The sequence below is a fragment of the Sciurus carolinensis genome, chromosome 19, assembly GCF_902686445.1.
Source record: "Sciurus carolinensis chromosome 19, mSciCar1.2, whole genome shotgun sequence".
NCBI classification, from domain to species: domain Eukaryota; kingdom Metazoa; phylum Chordata; class Mammalia; order Rodentia; family Sciuridae; genus Sciurus; species Sciurus carolinensis.
The window spans coordinates 17,059,347-17,082,384 of NC_062231.1; the positions used below are offsets into that span (position 1 = coordinate 17,059,347).

A 23,038-nucleotide genomic window follows, 5' to 3' on the forward strand; every position below is an offset into this window, starting at 1 on the left:
GGTGCTACTGGACGTCCCTCAGACCGCGGTGAGATGGGTTGTAGGGCGGGGCTGTTCACCAAGTGTGCCTTTCTTGAAGCAGGTTGTCTGCTTATCTGAACAGAGAATAAGGCTCCAAGGTAGGTCTGACTCTCCAAAAGTCCTGAAGAATGCCCTAAATCCCATGACTGTGGATCAGACTGATCTTGGGACCATACTATGTACTGTTTGACCCATCCCTGAAAGAATCTGCTGACAGAGGGGACACAGATCCTGTGTCAGCAGAAGAGGTAGCGAAGACGGGAAGTATCCCAGGACATCTCGTTTCAAAGCAGCTCTGACCCTTAGCAGGTTCTGTAGTCAAATATGCATAGCTTGCCTCCTTGGGGGTCATACAGTTTTTCTCAGACCATCAAGTTTCCTTCTGTTCGTTTGTTTGTTTTGTCTTGTGGTGTTGCTGGGAATCCAACTCAGGGTCTTGTGCATGTTAGGCAAGTCCTTTACTGCTGAGCTATTCTGCTGGCAGTGAAGTTATTCTAAGGGAAATCCATCTTCCAAAAGATAAAATGGCTAGAAGCTTGGGATTGCACTAGATTAAAAATGGCTGTAGCAGACGTCTAAAGAGGGCCAGGAACATCTTATTAATCCTTTCCATCATGAAGAACTTTTTGGTGTTTAAAATACATAGTAGAAAAGAAAAACTGATTTTTAGGTAATGGATTGAACTGCATGATTCAATTGGTGTTGTCAAGTAACCATCTGAGGTACAGTTCTGAATTACTGTTTTAATCATAACATTATTTGAACTAAAAAACATTCTAAGCTGGGTTTGGTGGCACACACCTATAATCCTTAGCTACTCAGGAGGCTGAGATAGGAGGATCACAGGTTTGACGCCAGCCTGGTAACTTAGTCAGACTCTGTCTCGAAAAAGAATAGGGATGTAACTCAGTGGTAAAATGCCCCTGGGTTCAGTCACCAGTACCAGCAAAATATTACCATATTTCATATTTTGAATTACAATAGTAACATGTTCACTGTAGAATATTGGGAAGGCAAGTAGTTGTTTTTTCCCCCTGTTGAGAGAAATGCTCTGAAAACCTACCCTCTGGATTTGAAATATTTGCTCACATGGAGATATGGGGCAGAGTACTTCCATGTTTTACACTGCCACCAAGTGTGAATATTCAGGCTGTGATGGCCTCTTTAAATTCTGACATGATGGTGGGGATCCTGGCATTGCAGCTGCTTCTGAAAATTGGGTGATACACTTTTTCCAAGATCCAGAAATTGCAGTGCAAGTTTTGAACTTCCAGGTCAGGGACTGACCTCCTCCCAAGGCCACTGGGTCAAATATGTGCCCAAACTTTTTTCCCATGATGATCCTTGCTGTCCTCAGTGTTAGGACCTCTACAGTCTGAGAAAGCACCTTTTCCTAAGGTGAAAATTCAGAACTCACTGCCTCCCCTTGGAGCCTCCTTTCTGGTTCTGCACCTCATCTTTGCTGATGCTCCTCAGGGCTTGAACCCCAAGTGGCACCTTGGTCACTGTAGAGCACATTCCTGTAGGCCATTTATAGTTGAATTTTAATACATTTTTCCTGCCATTCATTAGCCTTACCATTATCTGGTAGAGCTGTTCCTTATACCCAGTGGGTAGAAGCCAGGGATGCTGCTAAACATCCTGCCTCTTGCTAAACATTGTGGCATAATTTGCTGGTGACAAAGAATTATCCATCCCAAAGTGTCAGAAGCACCAGGGCTGGGCAGCTCTTTGTGTAGCTCTACTGAAAAATGGGTCTATTTCATGCAGATCTTTCACCTACCACAGGAGGCAGTCTTCTGGTTATGAGCATGACCTGTGAGTCCAGGTGACCTGTGCTTGTCTCCAAAATCCTCTATGTGCCAGCTCTATGACTTTGGGAAAGCTACTTGACATCTCTGTGCTTCGCTTTCCTCACCTGTAAACCGGCATTGATGACGTCTGTCTCATAAGGTCGTACAGTTAAGTGAGTGTGCATTACGTGCTTGGAACTGTGGCTGGTGGCCATGCTTAGTACGCCACGTGTGCTCCCCGGCACAGCCGCTGCTACCACTCCATGCACTCGGAAGGCCCCGTGCCAGGACATCCTCTCCTGTGTCTGCTGCCTTCTCGGAGCTGTCATTGTCACCTACTCAGAGCCCTCCTCACATAGCTCGGCTGCCATTCGCCTCATATCACGACTCGTGTCAGCCATGCCTGCCTGATTGCCTGGAGGACACAAGGAGCACAAGCCGCTGTCGAGAACGAATAACTGCCCTCCTTCCCCAGCCATCCATCTTTTCCCACGCTGGCTGGAGCTCTCCGTGTTCCCCTCGGTCAGTTGACCTGCAGGGCTTTTCTCTGAAGATCATCTGTGGTAGAAGAGAACACTGCACTGGAATCTGGATCTCCATAATGATGGATCTGTTGCTCTTGCCTTGGCTTAAAAATAACTCGTCAGTTTGAAGATACCGCTGCTCTTTAATGAAGAGATGCCTGGGTGTGACGGGATCAGAATGAGTTCCCAGCTCTGGTGTCGCTGTCTCTTCGGATGACTTTCTGAACCTCCCTGAGCTTGGTTGGTAATTTGATAAATGAGGAAGATGAGGAGGATGCCACCTACTCAAGCCAGATTCCTTGAAAGCGAGAGATGCCTTGAGTGCAGTAGGAAAGTGAACCTGCCGAACGCTGGACCAGAGCCAGCTGATCATAACTGTTAATGGACGATGATGGAACTTGTTCAGATTGGATAGATTTTTTTCTGTGATTCTGAAACCTTGTGGATATTGTTTTATTGACAAGATTTAGTGACTGATATTATCAATCCTTTTCTTTAAGGAAAAATGCACAGTTTTGTGTGCACGTTCACAAAAGTCCTTCTCTCTGCGATGGCCTTTTTGCAGTTTGGGTTCCGTATTAAGTGACATGGGAGACAGGACAGTGTCCTCTTTAGCTAAGTGTACTCTACCAGCTTCTTGGAGCTGGTTGGGGAGTAAATATCGTGTTCTTACTCTTGTTTCCAGCTTTCCAATAGCAGGGACCCCTTTGGCCAGGGTATAGCATTACCCACCACTGGAGTTCACACAGAACTCGTGATTGTTGAAAAATGCCAGCCATCATTCTGCCCTTTGCCTGAATGTTTTCTTCATTCTCAGTCACAAAGCACCTGCCAGAAAAGGACGCTAGGGACCAGCCATGCATAGGACCAGCACAACAGGACAATTTGGCTCTCGTGGAAAAGGACCAAGTTTTTTCCAGCCAGTGCCACCATCCCCAGTTGACCCATCACAGTTGAAGAGTACTGAGAAATATCTGAGGTCAGACGACGGCTGTGTTTGTATCCTGGGCCTTTCTCTTGTAGACAGCAGCATGACAAGGAAGTCCTCACCTTACTGCCATTCACGAGGTGATCGAAACAAACCAGCCTTCCTGCTACAGGAAGGAGGTTCAGCTACAGGGGCAATAAGCACAGCTCTGCACACAGCTTCAGAATGGGACTGGGGAGTCTCCCCAAGTGACAGAAAATCATTTCTGGCCAACAAGTCTTTTGTTGTTGTTCCCAATATTTATTGCCCTCTATACAATGTAAAGCTCTTTTTACTAGAACCACAAAAGAAACAGGCCCCACGCTTTCAGAGAGAACTGGTATACCATTTTTATAAGCAAAAGGGAAGGCTGAGAACAAGTCGTAGCTCGTCTGCAAAGGAACCTCTTATCTTTGTTTTTACTTTCTCTAATCTGTGGCTCAGTGCCCACCCCTTTGTGACTACGGGAATGTTCTGCATCTTTGCCATTCGTTATAGTAACTGCTGGCTACGTGCACCTACCAAGCACCTGAAATGGGGCTCATGCAACTGAGCAGCCAAATATTTAACTAGTTTTCATTCTGGCTAAGTTAAACAGCCACACATGGCCAGTGGCTATTGTATGACTGACAGGTATAGTACAGTTGGTAACAGATGGACAAAGAGGCATTAATAACAAATTATTTAGGATAACATGATATGCCAAGTACTGTGTTCAGCATTTTCTGTGGATTAAGTCATCGAATCCCATTAAGCCTATGAAGTATTGACTCATACTATTCCCACTTGGAAGATGAGAAAACAGATGCCCAGAGAGCAAGCAGCATACTCCTGTCACCGTGTGGACATAGGGCAGCTGGACGCCGAATCCCAGCAGCACAGACCGACAGCCTGAGTCTCACCTAGGCACTGTACTCCCTCTCCGCAAGATCCTGGTCAATGTTACTGGCAATGCTGACTAAAGACCACCCTGATCGTTTTCACTACCTGACTAGGCGGAATGTGAAGAGCTCAAATGAAGATGCAAAAGTATTAAATCCATTTGAGAACTTCAGGGCCAAATAAATGCAGACTTGCCCTGCCGAGCCACTCGAAACGATCGCATGAAGCTCTATCAACTCACTTTGCCTACAGAAGTCACTGTCCCCCATGAAGTAAGGAGAAAAGAAATGCTGACCTAGCTTCTTATTGGGTGTTGTCATGGAGACTCAACTTTAAGCAGTTGTGCTGTGTATTCCCACGGCAGAAATTAGATCCATCTCTATTTAGTCCACAACACCAGTGTGGAAACCCCTTGAGAGGGGACCTTGAAATAACTTCTCACAGTGCTAGCAGACAGTTAAGAGATGGGTTCCTGGGGACAGGAGGTGGTACCTGACACTCGAGCAATAACCAAAGTGCCTTCCAAAATCACATCACCGTAATGTCCTGGAAAACATTTGACTGTGTAAACAGTCACCATCAATGGCATAGTGCAGCTCTGACTATCAGGCAGAATTAAGAAAAGCAGTTTTCCAAACATGGATATGCATCAGAGTCACTGGGGAAACTTGTTAAATACAGGTGAGTTTCTGATGGGCACCAGGTTAGAAGAAGAAATGCTTTGAATTAGACCAAAAAGTATAAATAGAAATCTATTTTGCAAGCTTTCTTCCTGGCAAATTATCTTCCATAAATAGGTATTTTAAAAACCAGTTCGTGATACTGGCTTAAATACTGGTATAATAAAATACCCGAGTTACGAACAGGTCCTGCTAATTGATATATCACCACAGTGCTGATGCTTTTGAATGTGTTTATCCTAAAGTCAAGAAATATGTTGTATGTTATGAAATTAAATGAAAACTAAGTGTATTTTCAATGTGATTTCCCAGATAGCTCATTTGATAGTGCAGTGGAATTTGGGCTTTGAGGCACTGTAGCTCCAAAATAGATCAATACTAAGTAAGTTGAAGACAAGACAGGAAACATTTTGATATTTCAATCTAAAAGTCCTTCAGGTTTTCCAGACAAAAATGAGATGCAGATAGATTGCTGGATACTCTGAGCTTTATTGTGCATGGTACAGAAAGAGGATAAATACAAAAGATCAGATAGAAGGCTATCAGCTTGGAATCTCCAAAGTTCTTTCCTAGAGGAGGTAGAAACAGAAAAGTCCAGTCACTTTAAGGTGACATAATAGCAAAATGAACAATTAACTTTTGTATAGCTACTGTGCCAAACACTATTCTACTTCCTTCAATCTACAGAGTGATGAAAATTTTACAGATAGGAAACTGAGGCACAGACAGATGATCTTTTCTGGAAAGCCAGGTTTTTCTGCTTCGGATCAATGGTAGTCTCACAACTGGTTTAGTATAATTTTTTCTGATGATTTTGGTGTACTGACAGGACACTGTATAGAAATGTCCCTGACTAAGCTCATACCATCTGGCCCAGGTCCCTTTCATTGATTAAATTCATTGGTGGCCTGGGTAGCAATGCTCACTCAGGATACTTGGAGGGATGCAGACAGATACTTGCCTTGGACAGCTGCTTGACTCTACGACAGCGCAGATGGTCACTTGCAGTGGCATTTTCTACCTGAAGAGAAACAACAGCTCAAGTCTGGACTTTGGCAGAGCATAGGAAATTAACATGCAAATGAAATTTGCAAACCTGACCAAAACCAGGGAAAGAGGAATCAAGTTCTTAGAATGAAAATCTAGCATTTTTCATGATAACCCAAGGATGCCAGCTTCATCAAATTTTCAGCTATACTGATGATAATGATCCTGGTGGTCAGTGTCTTTATTGGCTTTGCTCTGGCATATGCAGAGAGAGAAAGAGCAGGTGAAGGAGCTGTAGTGGAAATGAAGTGTTTACATTTTTATTCCAGGGAAGTACCATTCCTTAATGCTGACAAATCCTCTTTTGGCTTTACTCGTGTTTCCATGTCAAACGTAACCATAAATCTATAAAGACTCCTGAGTTTAACTTAATGAAGACTGCTCTCAGCTCAGAATACCAGTGGGCCTCAGTGTGTGCTCTTTTGTGGATTTCAGTGAATTCTCCAGAGTTGAGTGCAGCCAGCTCTGACTGGCCACTGAAAGACCCCAAGAGGAAGTGAAATTGCATCAAGTGGTCTTGCAAGTTACAGTATCATAAAGGAAAAAAACTACATCTTGCTGAAGTCAGATGATATTTCTACCTTGAAATCCTGGAGGGTCCAACTCATTCTCAGAAATTTGAGGGCCTCTGGACAGTAAATGCTGATTAGATAGACAATGCAGATAGTATTTGGTCCTATTCCATTCAGTTTCAGGAGAGGTGTCTGTCCAAAGAACTGAGCACAAGCATCTATTCTGCCACTCATTTGTGTAAGTTGGTATAGGGCTCCGAGCCTCAGTTACTTCCTATGTCCAGCAGGGTTGGCTTCTTGGTAAACCCTATGGTGGAATTATTATCATCATAATTAATATTATTTTATTGCTGCAAAGCACCGTGTTGGGCATTTGAAGACTGAGATGGGTGAGCCTGGCCCTCCGTGGCAGTTCAGTATTGATAAAAGCTTGACAAACACCAAACTCAGAAGCATCAACAGGGATTTCTGAGGGTTTTATTCTGGGCTGGCCTATAAGGGACTATGTTCCACTTTATCGCTTTTCTATCACTCAGGACTTACCCAGAACTATTATTTGTGCTTAAAATGTTCCTGAGCTTACTAGCTGGCCTGGAGTGACCTGTCCAAGTTAATCACGTGGAGTGGTTCACAGATCGGATGGCATGAGTCTGCCTGCCCCACTGCAGCCTTGCTGAGTGACCGATAGCTTTCTGTCTGTCAATTTCCCCAAGCCTGGGGCTAGTAGTAACCCATCTCAAAAATAGAGCTTGCTATACATACAGGAAAAGGTTGCCCATTGTCATTGGCAACCTGCACGTCACCCCCTTCCAAGGCTGATGGTTTATGGTAGGTAAAATAATAACCACAAAATTAGCCAACTAAAACCTGCAGAGATGAGTGGGGACCAACGCCACTACTTGGAAAGAAGGACTTTCCTGTGGGATGCCACGCAGTCTCCATGGTGTTGGCGTCTTATCCAAGATGATAGTAAAGCGGAATCTGAGAACAGCACGGAATGTGACCAATTCACAGAGATACCTGAGGTGAACACAGCTTGTGAACTCGGGTTGGATTCCCAGTCCATTTGTCCTTGTGTTTGCCCAGAGAAAAGGACAACGTGCAAGGTCATGGCCCAGACTTGAAGTAACACTTACTGCAAGTGGGGCTGCTGAGTCAGGCTGGGGTTCTCTGAGCATTCAGGACAGCTCGACAAGAACACGTCGGAGACCCCTCCCCAAGCCAAGGTCACTCTGAAAAAGGGCACACGTGGAGAGGGCATTCAAAACTCATCTTCAATTTGAAAAGAAAAATAATGAGAATATTCATGGTGATCATAAAGAGAAATAGTGATTACCTTTGATTCCTAGAGAAAGTTAATTTAAAATGCATCCATGCTTCATTGTACCGGCAAAAAAAAGAAAAAATCTGCAAAGTTGAGGTAGGTCTTTAGTAAGAGGAAAGACAGGCATTGTCACTTGACTCTTGGGAAGATGCTCACGTATAATAACTGGGAGAAGAAGGATTTCAGAGGTGAACTGACCTTGGTTTAGGATGCAGACTTTTAAAATGCAAATGATATTTGAGGACTGAGTGACTGGCTCTAAGAAAATGAACTGAAAAATCAGAAAACAGCCAAATAGTTGGTTCATAATTTTTTAATCAAATTAGAATCAGAACCGTTTGAAGTTATGTGCTTAGCATCCATGGAAACTTTCAAGTTTGTGAGCGCTTTGAAAGAAAAATTATCCACACATCTATAGTCCATAAAAGAAAATAAATAGACATGAAACTTAAGTGGTTTCATATACGGGTTCAGCACAGCAGACGGGATAAATACCTAAATGTGGATGTAACATTGATGTGTCTTTTACACACTGTACAACATAATTTTTTTGTGCACAGAAGTGCAACACGCTTTTTAAACTTTTGATATCAGAGAAAAACAAAGATCTTTTCAAGTTCTGTGACCTTGGACATGATTTGGAAGAATACAGTTCCATCATCTGAGATCTGTGTATTTTCTTATTATAAATAATACTTCACTCATAAATATTTACTGGATACCTACTAGGTTCTAGGTAAAGTTGCCAGTCTGGAATTTGCCAGGCCTTTATATTAAAGGCACATAGGAAAAGGAAACAATCCCTTTACTAAGGGACCCCCTGTCCCTAATGGTAATTGCTTACCTCTGTGTCTGCCACCAGATCTGAGCTTGCTGAGGGCCCCGTCCACTTGTGGCCCCCCATTTCTAGTCAGTTCAAGGCTGGCTCACAGGAGGAGTGTTCAACATTTCTTAGATTGATCCAACTGAGCAATATTCTTAAAGTTTATAAATCTTAACCAGATAGTGCAGGGCCATATTGAACCTTAAAACTTGTAGTTTCCATGACTTTTGGGCCTTGTGCACATTTCTTATTGTGTTTTTGTTGTTGTTGTTGTTGTTGTTCCTAGGTTTTGAACCTACAAGTGCTTAACCAATGAGTCCCTCCCCAGTCCATTTTGAGACAGGGTCTCTGAGTTCCTTAGGACCTCACTAAGTTGCTGAGGCTGGCCTCAAACTTGGGATGCTCCCACCTTAGCCTCCTGAGTCACCGAGATTGTAGGTGTGTGTCACTGTGCCCAGCTGATGTGTACATGTCTTCTCTGCTAAGAAGAAGTAGGAGAATTAGCTGCTTATGCTCATATTCCATTCTTTAAGTGGAAGACAGGTATCACTTAGTTTTGGAAGGTGTGATGAGATAGCAAACCTGATGAGAGCAGTGAAGGTATTCCACACAGATACCGAAGAGATTTATAGCTGCATTTATTTCTTAGGAGATTCATTGTCAAAGGTCAGATCATTTCTTCGCCATCCTTTACTTAAGAGTGTGTCAAAGTGGACTCTAAGTCAAGGTAGTCTCCAGTTAGAAGAACATCATGTTGAATGTTAAAGAGGGACAGTTGACATGTGATCCAAAAACTTGTATTGTAGGATTCCATAAATCTTACAAGTGCTAAATAATACCATCATTTAATGACAAGAAATAAGAAATTAAACTTTTAAAATGTCATTTCATAAATTAGTGAACTGTCAGTAATATGATATTCTGTGTAATGGCTCATGGGTACAGAACCTTGTAAAAATCACAGCTCAGGGTTCTTCTGTCCACATTTGCAAGGCTATATTAAACTCTTAAAGTTTTTAAATCCAAACCTTTTTTCGTGGTGTGAGACTTGAGCTCCTATAAAACAACCTATTTCTTGCCCTGTGATAATGCCAGATGAATCATTTTTTTCTTTCTTAATTGAATTTTAAAATAAATGTCATTAGCTAGATAATTCCTTGTAGACTTGTAAAATTTATGAACATTTAGATGAAAGATGCAGGCAGTGTGGATTTTGTGAATACCAGCTGAGTGTTTATCACAGGAGGGTGCTTTCAAGGAGAGGCCTTCTATGGAACATAGTTTCTAATATGTTTTGTCCTGTTTAGATTTGCTCTATATATAGCATTTGTTGGGGGCATAGTGGCTGAAACTAGGGTTGAACAGCACAATAGTAGAAACTCCCCACTAAAATTTAGAGTTTACTATTTCATCTTCTCAAAAACCATCACCCAGAAATGGATCCACCCTACAACGTGTGGTGCCTTCTCTCCCTGGTCTGCTAAGCTGACCCATTTCATTATTGACTGTGTAAGGTGAACCACCCTCTCCTGAATAAATGTAACTTAGACAGTCTTCCATTGCCAATTCTTTTTAAAGTAACCACATATGATGTTTATTGTGAATTGGTAAAGCCAGTTGTAAATTGATCAAAAATGGAGACCAAACACTGTTTACGTTCAGAATACCGTTAGAAAAAAAAAAGATGGAAGAAAGAGAATAATGAACTTGTAAAATCCCTTGATAGAAACAAAGAGAAAGTCCAGTCCATGATATTAAGCAATATTTTCCTTCACCCATGATTGGATTTCCCTGCTTATTCTCTCAGAATCTGTCTAATCAAAATCTTTGAAGGAGGATAATCCTAGGAAACAGGTTGAGTCTATTCCTAAACACCATCCTAAAAGCATTTTTTAACAGAAAGATGGACTTGAAAATATTGTCATCTTATTCCCTTTAAACCAAAAAACATCAACTTACAATGAAGCTAAAGAGAATTTTTAATGGATTGAGATTAAATCATTTTATTTTTCACCCAAAGAAAATTTCTTCTCATTTGTTCTCAGGAAGTCTCACGTAAAAGGACTATTAAAATGATGAGCTGCAGTGTTTTGACAAGCACTCATACTGCAAAAACTTGAAATCTCACTGGAATACAGTTACATATTCACTGTAGAGAAGAATGCCCTATTTAAAAACTAGGACAGATCATGTTGATGTGGAAAAAGGAAATAACTATGTGAACAATACATCTGAAATTAAAGACGGAGTTGTTGGCACCCATCTAAAATCAACAGGAAATGTAATTACTCTTTGGAAGTACTCTTGTCCTATCTTAGAGTGCTAAATGGATTTTTTTAAAAGAGCACAATGTTATTTGTATTCAGAATATGATTATGAAAACAAAGATGGGAACAAACGGAGCAATGATCTGATAACAAGTCCCATGACAGCGACATGGGGGAAGAAAGCCAGTCCATGTTGTTAGGCAGTATTATTCCCTCCCGTGACGTGGCCTCCAGGATCTCACTAGAGATGGGTCTTTGTTTTTTTTTTTTTTTTAACAAGCACAATAGGAAGTTTACAGGGACTCGGAGGGATTCACAGCTACCACCTCATTTTAAGATGTGAACTCCAGGATGTCCACTGTTCATTTTTCCACAGTCTGCAGGGTCCTGAGTCCAGCAGGGTGAGGATGCTTGCCAAGACAAGAGTTGTTTTCCATTGCTTGGGCTGGAATCAGGGGATGATGAGAATAGTACTAATGCTATTCTTCCCAAGCAAACATTTGCCAGTTAGATCCCAAAGTAACATATAGGCATAAATGGGGAAATTGATGTCATTTCTGATGTCATTTGATTGATGTGACCAGTTCACTGGTCACACAAGTTGCCATTTCTCTAAGTTCTCAGTTTGAATATACTTGGTACATCAGTTGGTAATCCCTGGGTTTGACTAGCATTGAAATTCATCTTTAGACCTGCGTAGTTTCTTGGACCCCTCTCTGGCTTCTGAGAGATGACTGAAAGGGGTTCAGTGTCTCAGAGGCAGAAAATGAGCTACAAATTATGAAGCCCAGCCAGTCAGCCTTTCTCTATTATGTCTTTGCTGCAAAAGAGGAACCAAGACAGCTTGGGCTGGTAGGATCAGCCATTCCTGTAGTTCCAGTGCATACAATTCTGGGACCGTGCATATTACTTTGAATATATTTAATAACAATAAACCAGAGTGAACATCTCTCTCCCTAGGCTTGTCAAACATCTCCCTTCTTTCCCTGTAAGCATTCCACATTTCCAGAGTGTGAAAACATGCATTTGAAAAATGATTTCTCACCACTGGTAAACTAAACATGTATTGGAGTGACCAGCACCCGTTCTCTGCAATGACAGGCTAGTTGCTCAGGAAAGACAAATGTGCACACACCCATAAACATATTCTCCAGAACATAAACCAGGCACGTGACCAATGGCAGCTGCTGGCACGAAGCTGATTGATCAGACTGTCTTTCCACACACATATTCTTCATATAGGTAGACTTACAGATTGTCATGCACAGTTCTCATGGAAACTAATTTGCAGTGTAGACAAGAACACATAGACAAATACAAATTAGATTGTTTTCTTACCTTTTGGAAAGCAGTCAAAAGCTATACTGTTGGTGGGATAGTGTACCAAGTGACAGACTTTTGTACACTCTTTCTTACTGGTGGGATACAGTCTACAGGAAAAGTAAATATATAGGTATGTATAAAATAAATGAGCACACTGATTTTCTTTCCATTATTACTATTAGTTTTCTTTCTGCAGAAGAGGCTGCGATAGAGACCATAGGTATCGTGCCCACTCTTTGAGGGGGTTCGGTAGCCTTCCGTAGACCAGTCTGCCACAATTCAGGTACCTCTGAACATGGGAGTAGTGGTGCCTCTGGGTTTACTTTCTTGAGTTGGAACAGCTGAGGGAACCAGCTCCCAAATAACTCATCTATCTGCTCTGAGCACCATTTGCTTCCTCCTGCCATGCCTCTGGTCTCAGCCCAGCGGGCACACTTACCATTCTGCACTGTTAGTCCAGAAAGATGAAACAAGTAGCATAATGTTGAGAATGTTAAGAATCCAAACAAATGAAGAAGCCAAAACAAAGCAAAGCACTCTGACAAATGAACACAGCACGGGAGCATATTCCAGAATTTTCTAGGCATCATGGCTTGCATAGGGTTTGGTGTCCACATCCATTTTCCAACAGCAGAAGAGGTTTCTTGTGTGTGTCTGTTTACTCAAACGCCTCCTCCTATCCACAGTTCTACTGTCCTATGTAATTGCTTTCTTCGAGAACAGCACAAGGGTTTCACTTATGTGTTCCCCTTATAGTAAATGGAGAAATGGTAGTGAAAGAAAAGCAGCATCAGAATACAGACTCCTCTTTATATTATTTTATATTTGAGGAACACATGGTTACTCTTAGACATGCCTCCTCTATACGGTATATTCATCTGCTTGACACCGTCTTTCATCTAGTATCTGTCCAGCCTCTGTCTCAGGGTCATTTATCAAACCTGCATTTCTACATCCATGATGGAGATGTGTCCCAAGCTGTCCACCTGCCTCCCATGTCCAGCTACTGTAAACCATCTGCAGTCAGCTCTCTGTATCCAGCCCAGCTAGTGGAGGTGTTTATCTGTGCTCTGAGAGGACACTAGCCTAGAAAATGAATGGCATCTTAGGTCAGAAGTAGCTTGAGGCCTCTCATTGTTCTGTATTATGATCCTTTACCAAGGAAGGCATGAGACGAGAGGAGAACTCAGAGCATCCTGTGGTCTGACCACGACAGGTGAAGGAGTTAGCAGACCTCATCCCCCTGTCCCTCTTGGTTACATTTTCCTTCCAACTTAGAAGGGATCATAGGGCCATCAGTGCACCATGGCCCAAGCACAACTATGTTTCCATGTGTGTCTGGCATTGTTGAGTTCACCACCAACTCACAGATGGTAAATCGGTAGTGGAAAGTGCAACTTAAGATGCCAAAGGAGACAAATGTCTTAAGATCCATAGCTTGAAGTTCACTTCTTGGAAAAGAATGTCAAAGAGAGACTAACCTGGCTAAATCTAAAAACATCCAAATCAGTTTAGGTTCTACTGAACCCCTCGTGACAGAAATCTTATTTGTCTAAATAAAAATTATATAAGTAGCTGAGCTACACCCTTCTACCATCTCAGCTTGCTATTCATCATCTAAATGGAGTGGCTGTACCCAGTGGCCCTGCTTTGAATATGTAATGTTAGTAGTGCAGTGATAACATTAAATTTTACTTTTTGTTTCATACCAAAAGCTATTTTTTATTAGAGATTATAAGTATACATACTAGTTCAGTTCACTTTGACAAAATCATACGTGCATGGAATTTGATTTCAATCCCCATCATTGAACCGTGGGATTTTGACTGAAGAAGCAACTTGAGAGAAAACTAACTCCTTGACGAATAATAGGACCATCCTAGGGTAGTTTTGGTGGCTGCCTATGTGAAGCCAACAAGCAGGTTCAGTGCAGTGTAGACACGTAGTTGTGGTGTGGACTGCATGGGTGGAGGGAAGCTTGCATGCAGCAGGTGGCAACTGCAGTGATGGAGCAGCGCTGTTCGCAATGCAGACACCAAGGCTGAAATGCACTGCGGCCGAGTGCTCAGAGCAACAGTGGGCAGGAGGGCGTTTCTGTTCTGTTATTTACTTTATAGCTCACCACACAACTCAACTTTCTTCTCAGATACCCTCTCCCGGAAAATAGAATACAGAATTTCCCCAGCTGAAGATTCCTTTTTCGAGTGCATGGTCTGTGTTTCTGCTTTTAAAAACCAGCAAATAATTCCTTTGTCTCCATTACCAAAGTTTAGATATGGGAGAAACTTTGAGCTATATAGTTTTTATCCACAGAATATCATGATAATGATTCCTAGCATCAAAGCAGTCTCGCCTATTTATATTAATTGAATCATTCATTTATGCACTCTTTATGCACCTCTGTATGTACATTTTTGCATTGTTATGCACTATCAAATGTAATTGCCATCTAGGATACTACTTTTTCCATATTTGTGACTCCTTTTGGAATCTTTTTAAATAACTTTCTTACTCATCTTGGGTACATTTCAAATTTTTTATTTTTTGATTTCTTCAGATGGGATTGGTCCCAGATCAGCATCATTGCCGAAGTTATGGGTGCTTTCTCCATTATGGACTCAGACTTAGAGTCCTAAAATGAACTTCTTGCAGGGGAAGACACACTAGTTTCTAGAGCTGTGTCCTCCAATATAGCAGCCACAGCCATGGGTGTCTATTTAAATTTAAATAATTGAAAACAAAGTAAAATAAGAGATGTGCTCACTCAGGTGAGTGACTGTGTTTCAAGGGCTCAAGAGGCACCTGTGCTAATGCTGACTAACTTGGACACCAGAGTTCTAGCACATTAACACCACTATAGCAAGGGCCCCTGGACAGCTTTGGGAGACTAACATCTTTTGAGTTACTCTTGGGGACTTTATAGGGTTGGGTCATCAGAAACCCCAATGTTTGGAGGTACATGAATCTCCTCCTATGGTTCAGAAACATCTAGTCAAAGTTATTATGGTGTTTAAGGGACATAATACCAAAAGTACTAAAATAATTTTAAAATATCTTTCAGACTGGTTGTGAGTCAAAGACTACTCAATTTTCTTTTTCTTTTGGAATGTTGATATTGGCTCAATGTAGACACCAGAACAGCATAAAAAAACAACAACAGCAATAAAACTTTATCAAGGAAAGACACCCAATGAATTCCCAAATGGGATCATTGTTGTGATTGAAATAGATAGTGCAATATCTGGATTTTTGAGTTAATAAGATGAGGCCTCTACCTTGGCAGCCTTCTTTGAGTTCAGTTTACTCCTGTCTGTAGACAATACAAGTAATAATTCATTTCAAAACACGTTTAACTTAAGAATCTCCCACTAAACATCATCATTATCACGTTCTGTGTGTGCAAAAAATATATGACTAAACAAGGAAGTCTTTAACTCCACTGTCATAACCACATAACCAATCAAACTGAAATGTACTTTTAAGCAAAAATATTTTGCATCTTCAGGAATGGAAGGAATTGGCATTTATTTGGTAGACCATGTACTAGATGCACATTTTTATAATACACTTAGATATTATTACTTCCATTTAATATGTAAAGATGTTCAATTTTAGAAAGCTTAGTGACCCCCAAAGCCTTGTAGCTGAGAAGTGGAGGAACTTGGATTTGAACCCAGGTATGTCCATACCCAAAACTTCTTCCTACAACACAGGGAGTGCCATAGTCCTGGACCATCCATTTTCCTTCTTCTGAGTTGCTCTGGAGACACAACAGAGCTATACATTTGTTCTGTTGGTCCCCTCTCAGGGAAATTATTTTCCTCTCTCTTGCCTTGTCCCAGGTTCTACTCTACTGAAAGGTCAAAGTGAAGCCCATAATGTTGCCTCTGACCTTGTTGCTGTCTACTTACTTTCAAAGTGTTGTGCCATATTTGTCCAACTGTTTATAAATGAAGACTAGCGAAGACCATGGGTCTTTGTAGGGTACCCAGTTGACCTTTTGAACTTTCTGCTTGGCAGTCAGCATTTTTCAATAGTAAGGTCATTTCATAATTGAAAAGTAGTTTTTGTGAATGACTTAATGGACCACCAGAAACACATTCCATATTAAACCCAGGGCATATCCTAAACACTGGAATCTTTCATTCTATCTGGAAAGGGCCAAAATATTCTAGGAAAACAAATCCTAGAACTAAAAGTTTTAATGTAAAATTCACTCTTATCATCACATCATTAGTAAAAGTAGCAACTAAGAATTTCATGCATTGATTCTCTGAGCTGATATGTTATTTATAAAGTGATGTCTATATGCCCATTTTATATGGGGTCATCTACAAGCATGACTAAAGGCTACTGGGATATTGCAGATATGACACACATCTCAAATCTCACATTTGTTCCTTAATCCCACCCGTGAGGTTTTGTCTTTCATAGGACAAATCTGTTGTGCAAAGGTGTGGGACATGTTTTCCCCACAGTGATGCAATTTACATAGTGGTGGTCTGGGCCTATGTACTTGGATGAGAGTTTGGCAATTTTATCCATTATTTTGTGTGTTTATGTCTCTAGGACACTTGCTTGGTAAAGAACAACTTTCTCCATATGCACGTAGCAGTGGAGAGAAGTTAGGTTTCCTAAGATCTTAAACATTCTAATTTTATTTCTATTGCTACAGTTCATTAGGTTTGGAAGTTTGCCTAACAGGAAGTTGTTTCCCCCAGTTGGAAGGGTGCTAAATGGCACAACCTGAGAGGTGTGCTTATATCAGTTGAGGTTCAGTAATCAAGGACAGCAAGCAAGGGAAAGAGGAGGCTTTGCACTTCTGAAGCAGAACTTCTAAAGGCTTTTTGCCAGTAGGAGGTATAGAGAAAATGGTGGCAGGAATGAGTCAGACCCAGAAGAGCAAGAGTTGGCATTCCCCAACACACACCACACTCTAGGCTTCCTGACGCAGGATGGAAACATGAAAGGAAAGAGTTACTTACTGTTTGGGTCTACGTTTTCACAGAGTTCTGTCTTTGCCTCACCGTTGGGTCTGTCACTGGGTTTGTGTGACAGCCGCGATGACATGGTGGCTGCTGTGACTACCGCCTTGAAGCTTCGCTTTCGTTTCTGGACATTGAGTTCAGGGTGGAAAATGATGATGTACACTTTCGGCATGTATAGCATTCCCAGCGCCACAGACGCACTTAGGTTCATGGAGATTGTAAGCGTGGTAGTTTGTATGTAGAGCTAGGAGACACAACACACAAGGCACTATTACAAATAAAATGACCGCAGAGGGAGTCTGCACACTTGATGCAATATCAAAAATGACAAGACGCCGGAGGGAAGACACAGCAACCTCTAAGTCCTTAGAATGACTGCACGTTCTTGGGAGTGTTAATGTATTTTAACTGGACACCACTGGGTAAATCCATGTGCGTGCTTGCCTTGAAGAAGTCTTCTACATGGAATTTCCCTTTCATCAGATTTAAAGTAATTTTATTCATAATGGCAGGTGTTTACAAAGACAGGAAGACCATAGGAATTCTAATCTCAAGTAAGGAGTGCCTATGCAGAAATCTGGGATCTCATTTGAAAAGTATTTTTTTAAATGTCCTTTTTTGTATCATTTAAAAAATACTGCACCTTCAGCATCTGTACAAAGTCGTGAGTTATGTTTTCCCTTCTGCTTAAGTTTATACCACAAAACACAAAGGTCAAGGGACAAAGACCGGCTGATCCTGGCTTGTCCACTTTACATTGTCCGTTTGCTAATGGAACAAACCTCATTCTACCATTGTGTCATCCGTAGTATGAATGGTGACCCATGCTTGTCCTTGTCTCCTTTTGTTTCCATGAGAAATCAGTGGATCGACTGCTGACTTGATGTCTGATGTGTTGAGTCATCGTTGTGGCTATACATTTTTAAAAGGTGACAGCTGAAGGATGGGGGAGGTTGAACATTTAGTACAGGGAAGGCCCCTGACAACTTACCTTGGTCCAGTGGTGTTTACCCTACCATGACCCCCATGTGACCAGGTGTGCATTTTGCATGTTTTTAAACACTCGGCTAAATTCAAGCGTCGCCTCTTACGTTGGTGGAAAGCAGAGTTGCATTGCCAGTGATTCCTACAACTATTGACAGAAATGCCCCGTCCTTACTGGAGCCAATGAGGTCCCAGTTGGTCTGTGCTGGACTATTGTTTCAGACAAAATTTTTACCATTGCCCACCACCCTACCCCACCCCTAACCCTATCTTCCCAAGGCTCCATCCCCATGCGCTGTCCTTCAGATCTGGAATGTACTGTGTTCATTCAGCCAGGATCTTTGTTTATACCTTTTTAAAAATTTTTCTTTTCCTCTGTGTGGAATGTTTCTCCTTTGCTTCCTAGTACATCCATCCTAAGCTGCTCTCGCCCACAGCTTCAAGTCAAAACTAACTTCTTAACTCACACACTCTCAAAGAACTGTTCTCTTTCCATCCTGGCCTCATTTGTAATCACATACCCTCTACCCTGATGATTTGACTGACCATGTTTGCAACTAGGCCTTAGGGTCTGGGAAGACAGATCTTTGCTCTGGAGTGCACTGTTGTATCTGTGTTGCAGGAAAATATTAGATTTTTCATAAATAGAATGGATGGTCTCATTTGTTTGACACCTTTTCCCTGCCCATGCCTTGGTGATCAAACAGTCTTTCTCTAAATAACAGGAATTTCATCAGATCTGTTAACTGCCTGGACATTTCTGATGTTAATTCTTCAAATTGAGGCCCCTGTAAAATTATAAGAGACTGCCATCTCATCTGGAAGGAATGAAGTTTTTTCACAAACAAGGATTTGAATTTGTATGTCTCTGAACAGTGAAAGGGATCTGCCAGCTGCTGACTCTGTGATACATAATGAATATAAAACAGAAAGACAAAACAATATCGAATTAATGATCCTTTGAGTTTTTAATTAGACCATCTTTTTGAAGCTCATCTTTTCCTACTGGAATATCTTCAGATTTGAATGTCATTCCATACTGCTAGCCTGCACTGTGGAAAAAAGGCTCATCATGGGCACAGAGCTTTGTGGATCTAGACAAGGCTGCTTGCTTTCTTCCTGGTCACAGGCTATCACTGTACTCATGTGGGTGTCGTCACCCAAGACAGCAAGGGATATACGCAGATCCATGGTAACTGAGGTCTTGTTCACATTTCTCTGCTCATGAGCAAATTTTACAGTTGAAATTATTCACTCATTATTTATACATAATTATAATTACATAATTATAAATTATATGTGTATATGTGTAGAAATGAATACTTTCTCTTATCAAAGACTAATTCTTAATTTAAAACTCTATAACTATATTTATGAAATACAATTTAATTATTTTAAACAACATTATTGGAGCTTTGAGATATACACACACACAGGTGTGTGTGTATGCACACATACTTATACCTGTATAATGTTTTTCAATTGTGTAGTCTCTGGTAATACTTCAAAAGTACATAGAAACTAAGACAAATATCACAGACCACATTCTTACCCCTGCCCCCACCCCGACCCCACAGTTCCTCCTTACATATCATGGAGGAGAATGAGGAGTCTAGAGATAGTCCTGCTGAATTCAGGGAACTTTTACTAGTCATGTGACATTTATCCTCAGTTTTCATATCTGTAAAATGGGAATACTAGTATCTCACAATGTTCTTTAGATGATCAAATGTTAGTATTTGTAGAGCGTTTTCAATAGGATTCAGCAAGTAGTAAGTACTCTCTACAAATATAAGTACAAAGAACAGGCTGCAAAGGTGTTGGTTCACAGGGTTCGACCCCACCAAATCCCAGGAGGGGAGCTAAGTTGGTGACTCCTTGACTTTCCAGGGAGAGTCAATGTTAAGTCCTCATTTTTTTTTTTTTAAATCAGGCATCATCTTTAGTATATTCTTTTAACAATTCATAACATATTTATATTTAGTGTCATGGTAGTTCTTATTTTACTTGATTCTTTCTTATAATACACTACTGTGTTTAATCTTGGATATTTCATGCTATCTTATTTTTCTCTTCCATATGATTTGCTTTCAAGTGTAGAGGATTTGGTGATCTGTGTGAGTTCCTTTCACCAAACACAGGGGTCTAGGTACATGCAGTTTTACTGAGAAGAATCCTTGTCCTCTGAGCCAGTACCTCCCTTCCTGAAAACCACCAGGGCTGGTTCTCACTGACTCAGGTCTGTGGATAGAAGGAAGACTGCGCAGGAATTATCAAACATGTATTTTGAGAATTAAGCCTTAATTTTATCAACCTCAATAAATTTCCAGAATCTAGTTTCTGCTTTTGGGTTGAATGTGTGTTTTTTTTTAACACCCACATTAAGGTAAGAAATTCAGAGCCAACAAGAAGACAGTTGTGCACAGTATTTTAGAATGGTTTTCTTGTAAAGATTCATGCATGAAATCCATGCCTCTATTCGCTCCATCTTTGCTTCCTCATCCACAAAATGATGATAATAGTTCCCATTTCATATGGTTGTTGTGAATATCAAACTAATATTTGAAAATTACTGAGCAGAGTACTTGGGGAATCAGTACCCATGAAATGTTGACTGCCAATATTTATGTTTTACTGTGTTAGGTTGACAGCATGTAGCTCTCAGGATAAGACTTGATCTATAACAACTTGACATGTTTTAACATTTCTGTTGTTTAAATAGGTTGTAGTGTCTACACATCCAGTCCTAGTCCTGCCAAGGCACATAGAAATGTGACAGAAAGCATAGTATAAGTGTGCACAGCCAGGGCTGCGGTTGTGGCTCAGTGGTAGAGCACTTGCCTGGCATGTGTGAGGCACTGGGTTTTTTCCTCAACGCCACATAAAAATAAATAAAAGTGTTCTGTCCATCTACAACTTAAAAAAAAAAAAAAAGAATGGACAGTTATGGGAACAGTTCACTGTCATGCAGAGTTCTGCTCTGTGCCTCATCTTACATTGGACTCATTCTTCATGGTTGGATAAATGTGCATGCTTATCCTGAGATGCCTGAGTTGCTTTCTATGTCAGTACAGACTTTAGTGTTAGTTGACTTCTCCTTGTGTAACTTCCAAAAGCTTGGAAACTTCTGTCTTTCACTACAGCACTGTCACTAGTATAACTAATCATGCCAAAATGTAGTTCAAAGCAAAGCTTTTATCCTCTTCAGGAATTGAAGAAATTATTATTTAACTGGACAGATAATACTTTCTGGGTGTAGGGCATCTCTGAAGGCTGCTACCTCTTCTGTGAGTGGTTCATAATTGGTTTCATTGAAGACCACTTTATAGATTTCAAAGCAAATTGTGAAAAGGCAGGTATTAAATATTGGAAATCAGAGTATAGTCAACGCTAAAAAAATAGAGAAAAATAAAATTTAAAAAAATCACAAGGCATAGTGATAGATAAAAGTGTATAAGTACTGAGAAAAACCCAATTTGCGGTTTCTGAGTTTATCAAAATAGTCTTAACCATTATTACTAATGTTTTTAGAAACAGACTACCATATATTCATTAATCACCTCCTTAATCTATATAAAAACTCAATTCATCCAATGATAAAAGAGTTCTGGGACAACTGGATGGTGCCATACCATTGATATGAGTTATTTCCTTCATGGCCACAGCGGGTAACCCCATTGTTGGTCGCATTTTCTGGATGTACTGTACCTGAGATGCCCTTTCCACTAGCACTTATGGGGTCCCCTTTTAAAGATGTTACCAAGTGTCTGCACTGGTGTGTTCTGGTGGAGGACCTCCTGATTTTCTGGTAGAAAGACTGTTAGAGTTGCTACTGGCAGCTTTAGTTGAGAACGATGTATACTGTCTTTCAAATTGCTAGGAGAGCATTTTAAGCTTCCTTCCCGTGGTGGGTGGGGATATGGCAAGCATGGAAGGTTCTGAAATGTTCATTAGCTTGATTCTACCATTTTACAGTGCATATGTGAAAAGATCATGTCATGCACTACAAGCAAGCAAATAAAACTGTTTATCTGTGCTGGTTGTGCCTGTAATCCAGTGACTCAGGAGGATCACAAGTTCAAAGCCAGCCTCGGCAACTTAGTAAGACCCTGTCTCAAATGAAAAAATAAAAAAGGGGATGGGAAGGTGGCCTAATGGTAAATACCCCTGGCTTCAATCACTCGTACCCCCCCAAATTATTTGTCAGTTTAAAAACAATGTATAAATAGCTAAGATGCTCAGTTGCTACATAATGCATTCCTGCTTATATCCTTTTTTAAACAAAGTCTGTTGGTCCCTACTTACCCTTCCTCTTGGTATCACCTTTGATACCAAGGTGTCTTGGACACCTTGCTTACATTTGAAGCTCAGTGCATCGGCACTTGTACTTGAAGCTCTTCCCATCTACCAGGTCAGTCTTGCCCCTTTTCCCAAGTTGAGCTCAAAACCACTCATCCTGGTGTGCTTAGAGCATGGCTGGTGGTGGCATAAGCTTTCACAGTGAAACGTCCTTCTGACGCGATCGATACGTTAGAAAGTGATTTGAGCATCTCATAAAGTTCATGCTGCAGCTATGCGATTTCTTCAAGAAACACTACACAGACAGTAGGCCGTGTCAATACACAAGATCCGCACTTGGCCCTTTCCAGACATCTGCTGGCTACCCGCTTCCAGAGTCAGTTCCAACCAGCAGTTCTCTTGGGATCCATTCCAGGCGCAAATGACAGGCCATTTTTATAGGTGAAGTGCTTGCTGTATTCAGTATTTATTTAGTATTGTATCCCTAGCATAGTTTTCCCTATCAATCCTGTGTCTTTTGTGAAATAATTCTGCATGGCATGGTGACTGTTCTAGGATATGTACATCAGGTTATAGTAGAACTGACTAGATAATAAACACCATA

General features: G+C 41.1%; 1 protein-coding gene across 4 annotated transcripts in view; it reads right to left on the minus strand.

The window, feature by feature from the left end:
• Grm7 (glutamate metabotropic receptor 7) overlaps window positions 1-23,038 on the minus strand; it is a 902,155-nt gene that overhangs the window by 35,985 nt on the left and 843,132 nt on the right. The window contains exons 9-11 of one of the 4 annotated variants that reach the window (XR_007106295.1): window positions 17,149-17,395; window positions 7,563-7,658; window positions 5,824-5,888 (exon numbers count right to left, since the gene is read on the minus strand). Coding sequence is in view for 3 of the 4 variants with exons in the window: in XM_047535032.1 (XP_047390988.1) it covers window positions 12,200-12,270; window positions 17,149-17,395 (318 nt within the window). In the remaining variant the exon portion in view is untranslated. Of the gene's footprint in view, window positions 1-5,823; window positions 5,889-7,562; window positions 7,659-12,178; window positions 12,271-17,148; window positions 17,420-23,038 lie in introns of those variants that run through there. The other 3 variants (XM_047535032.1, XM_047535033.1, XM_047535034.1) reach the window with 3 other exon arrangements.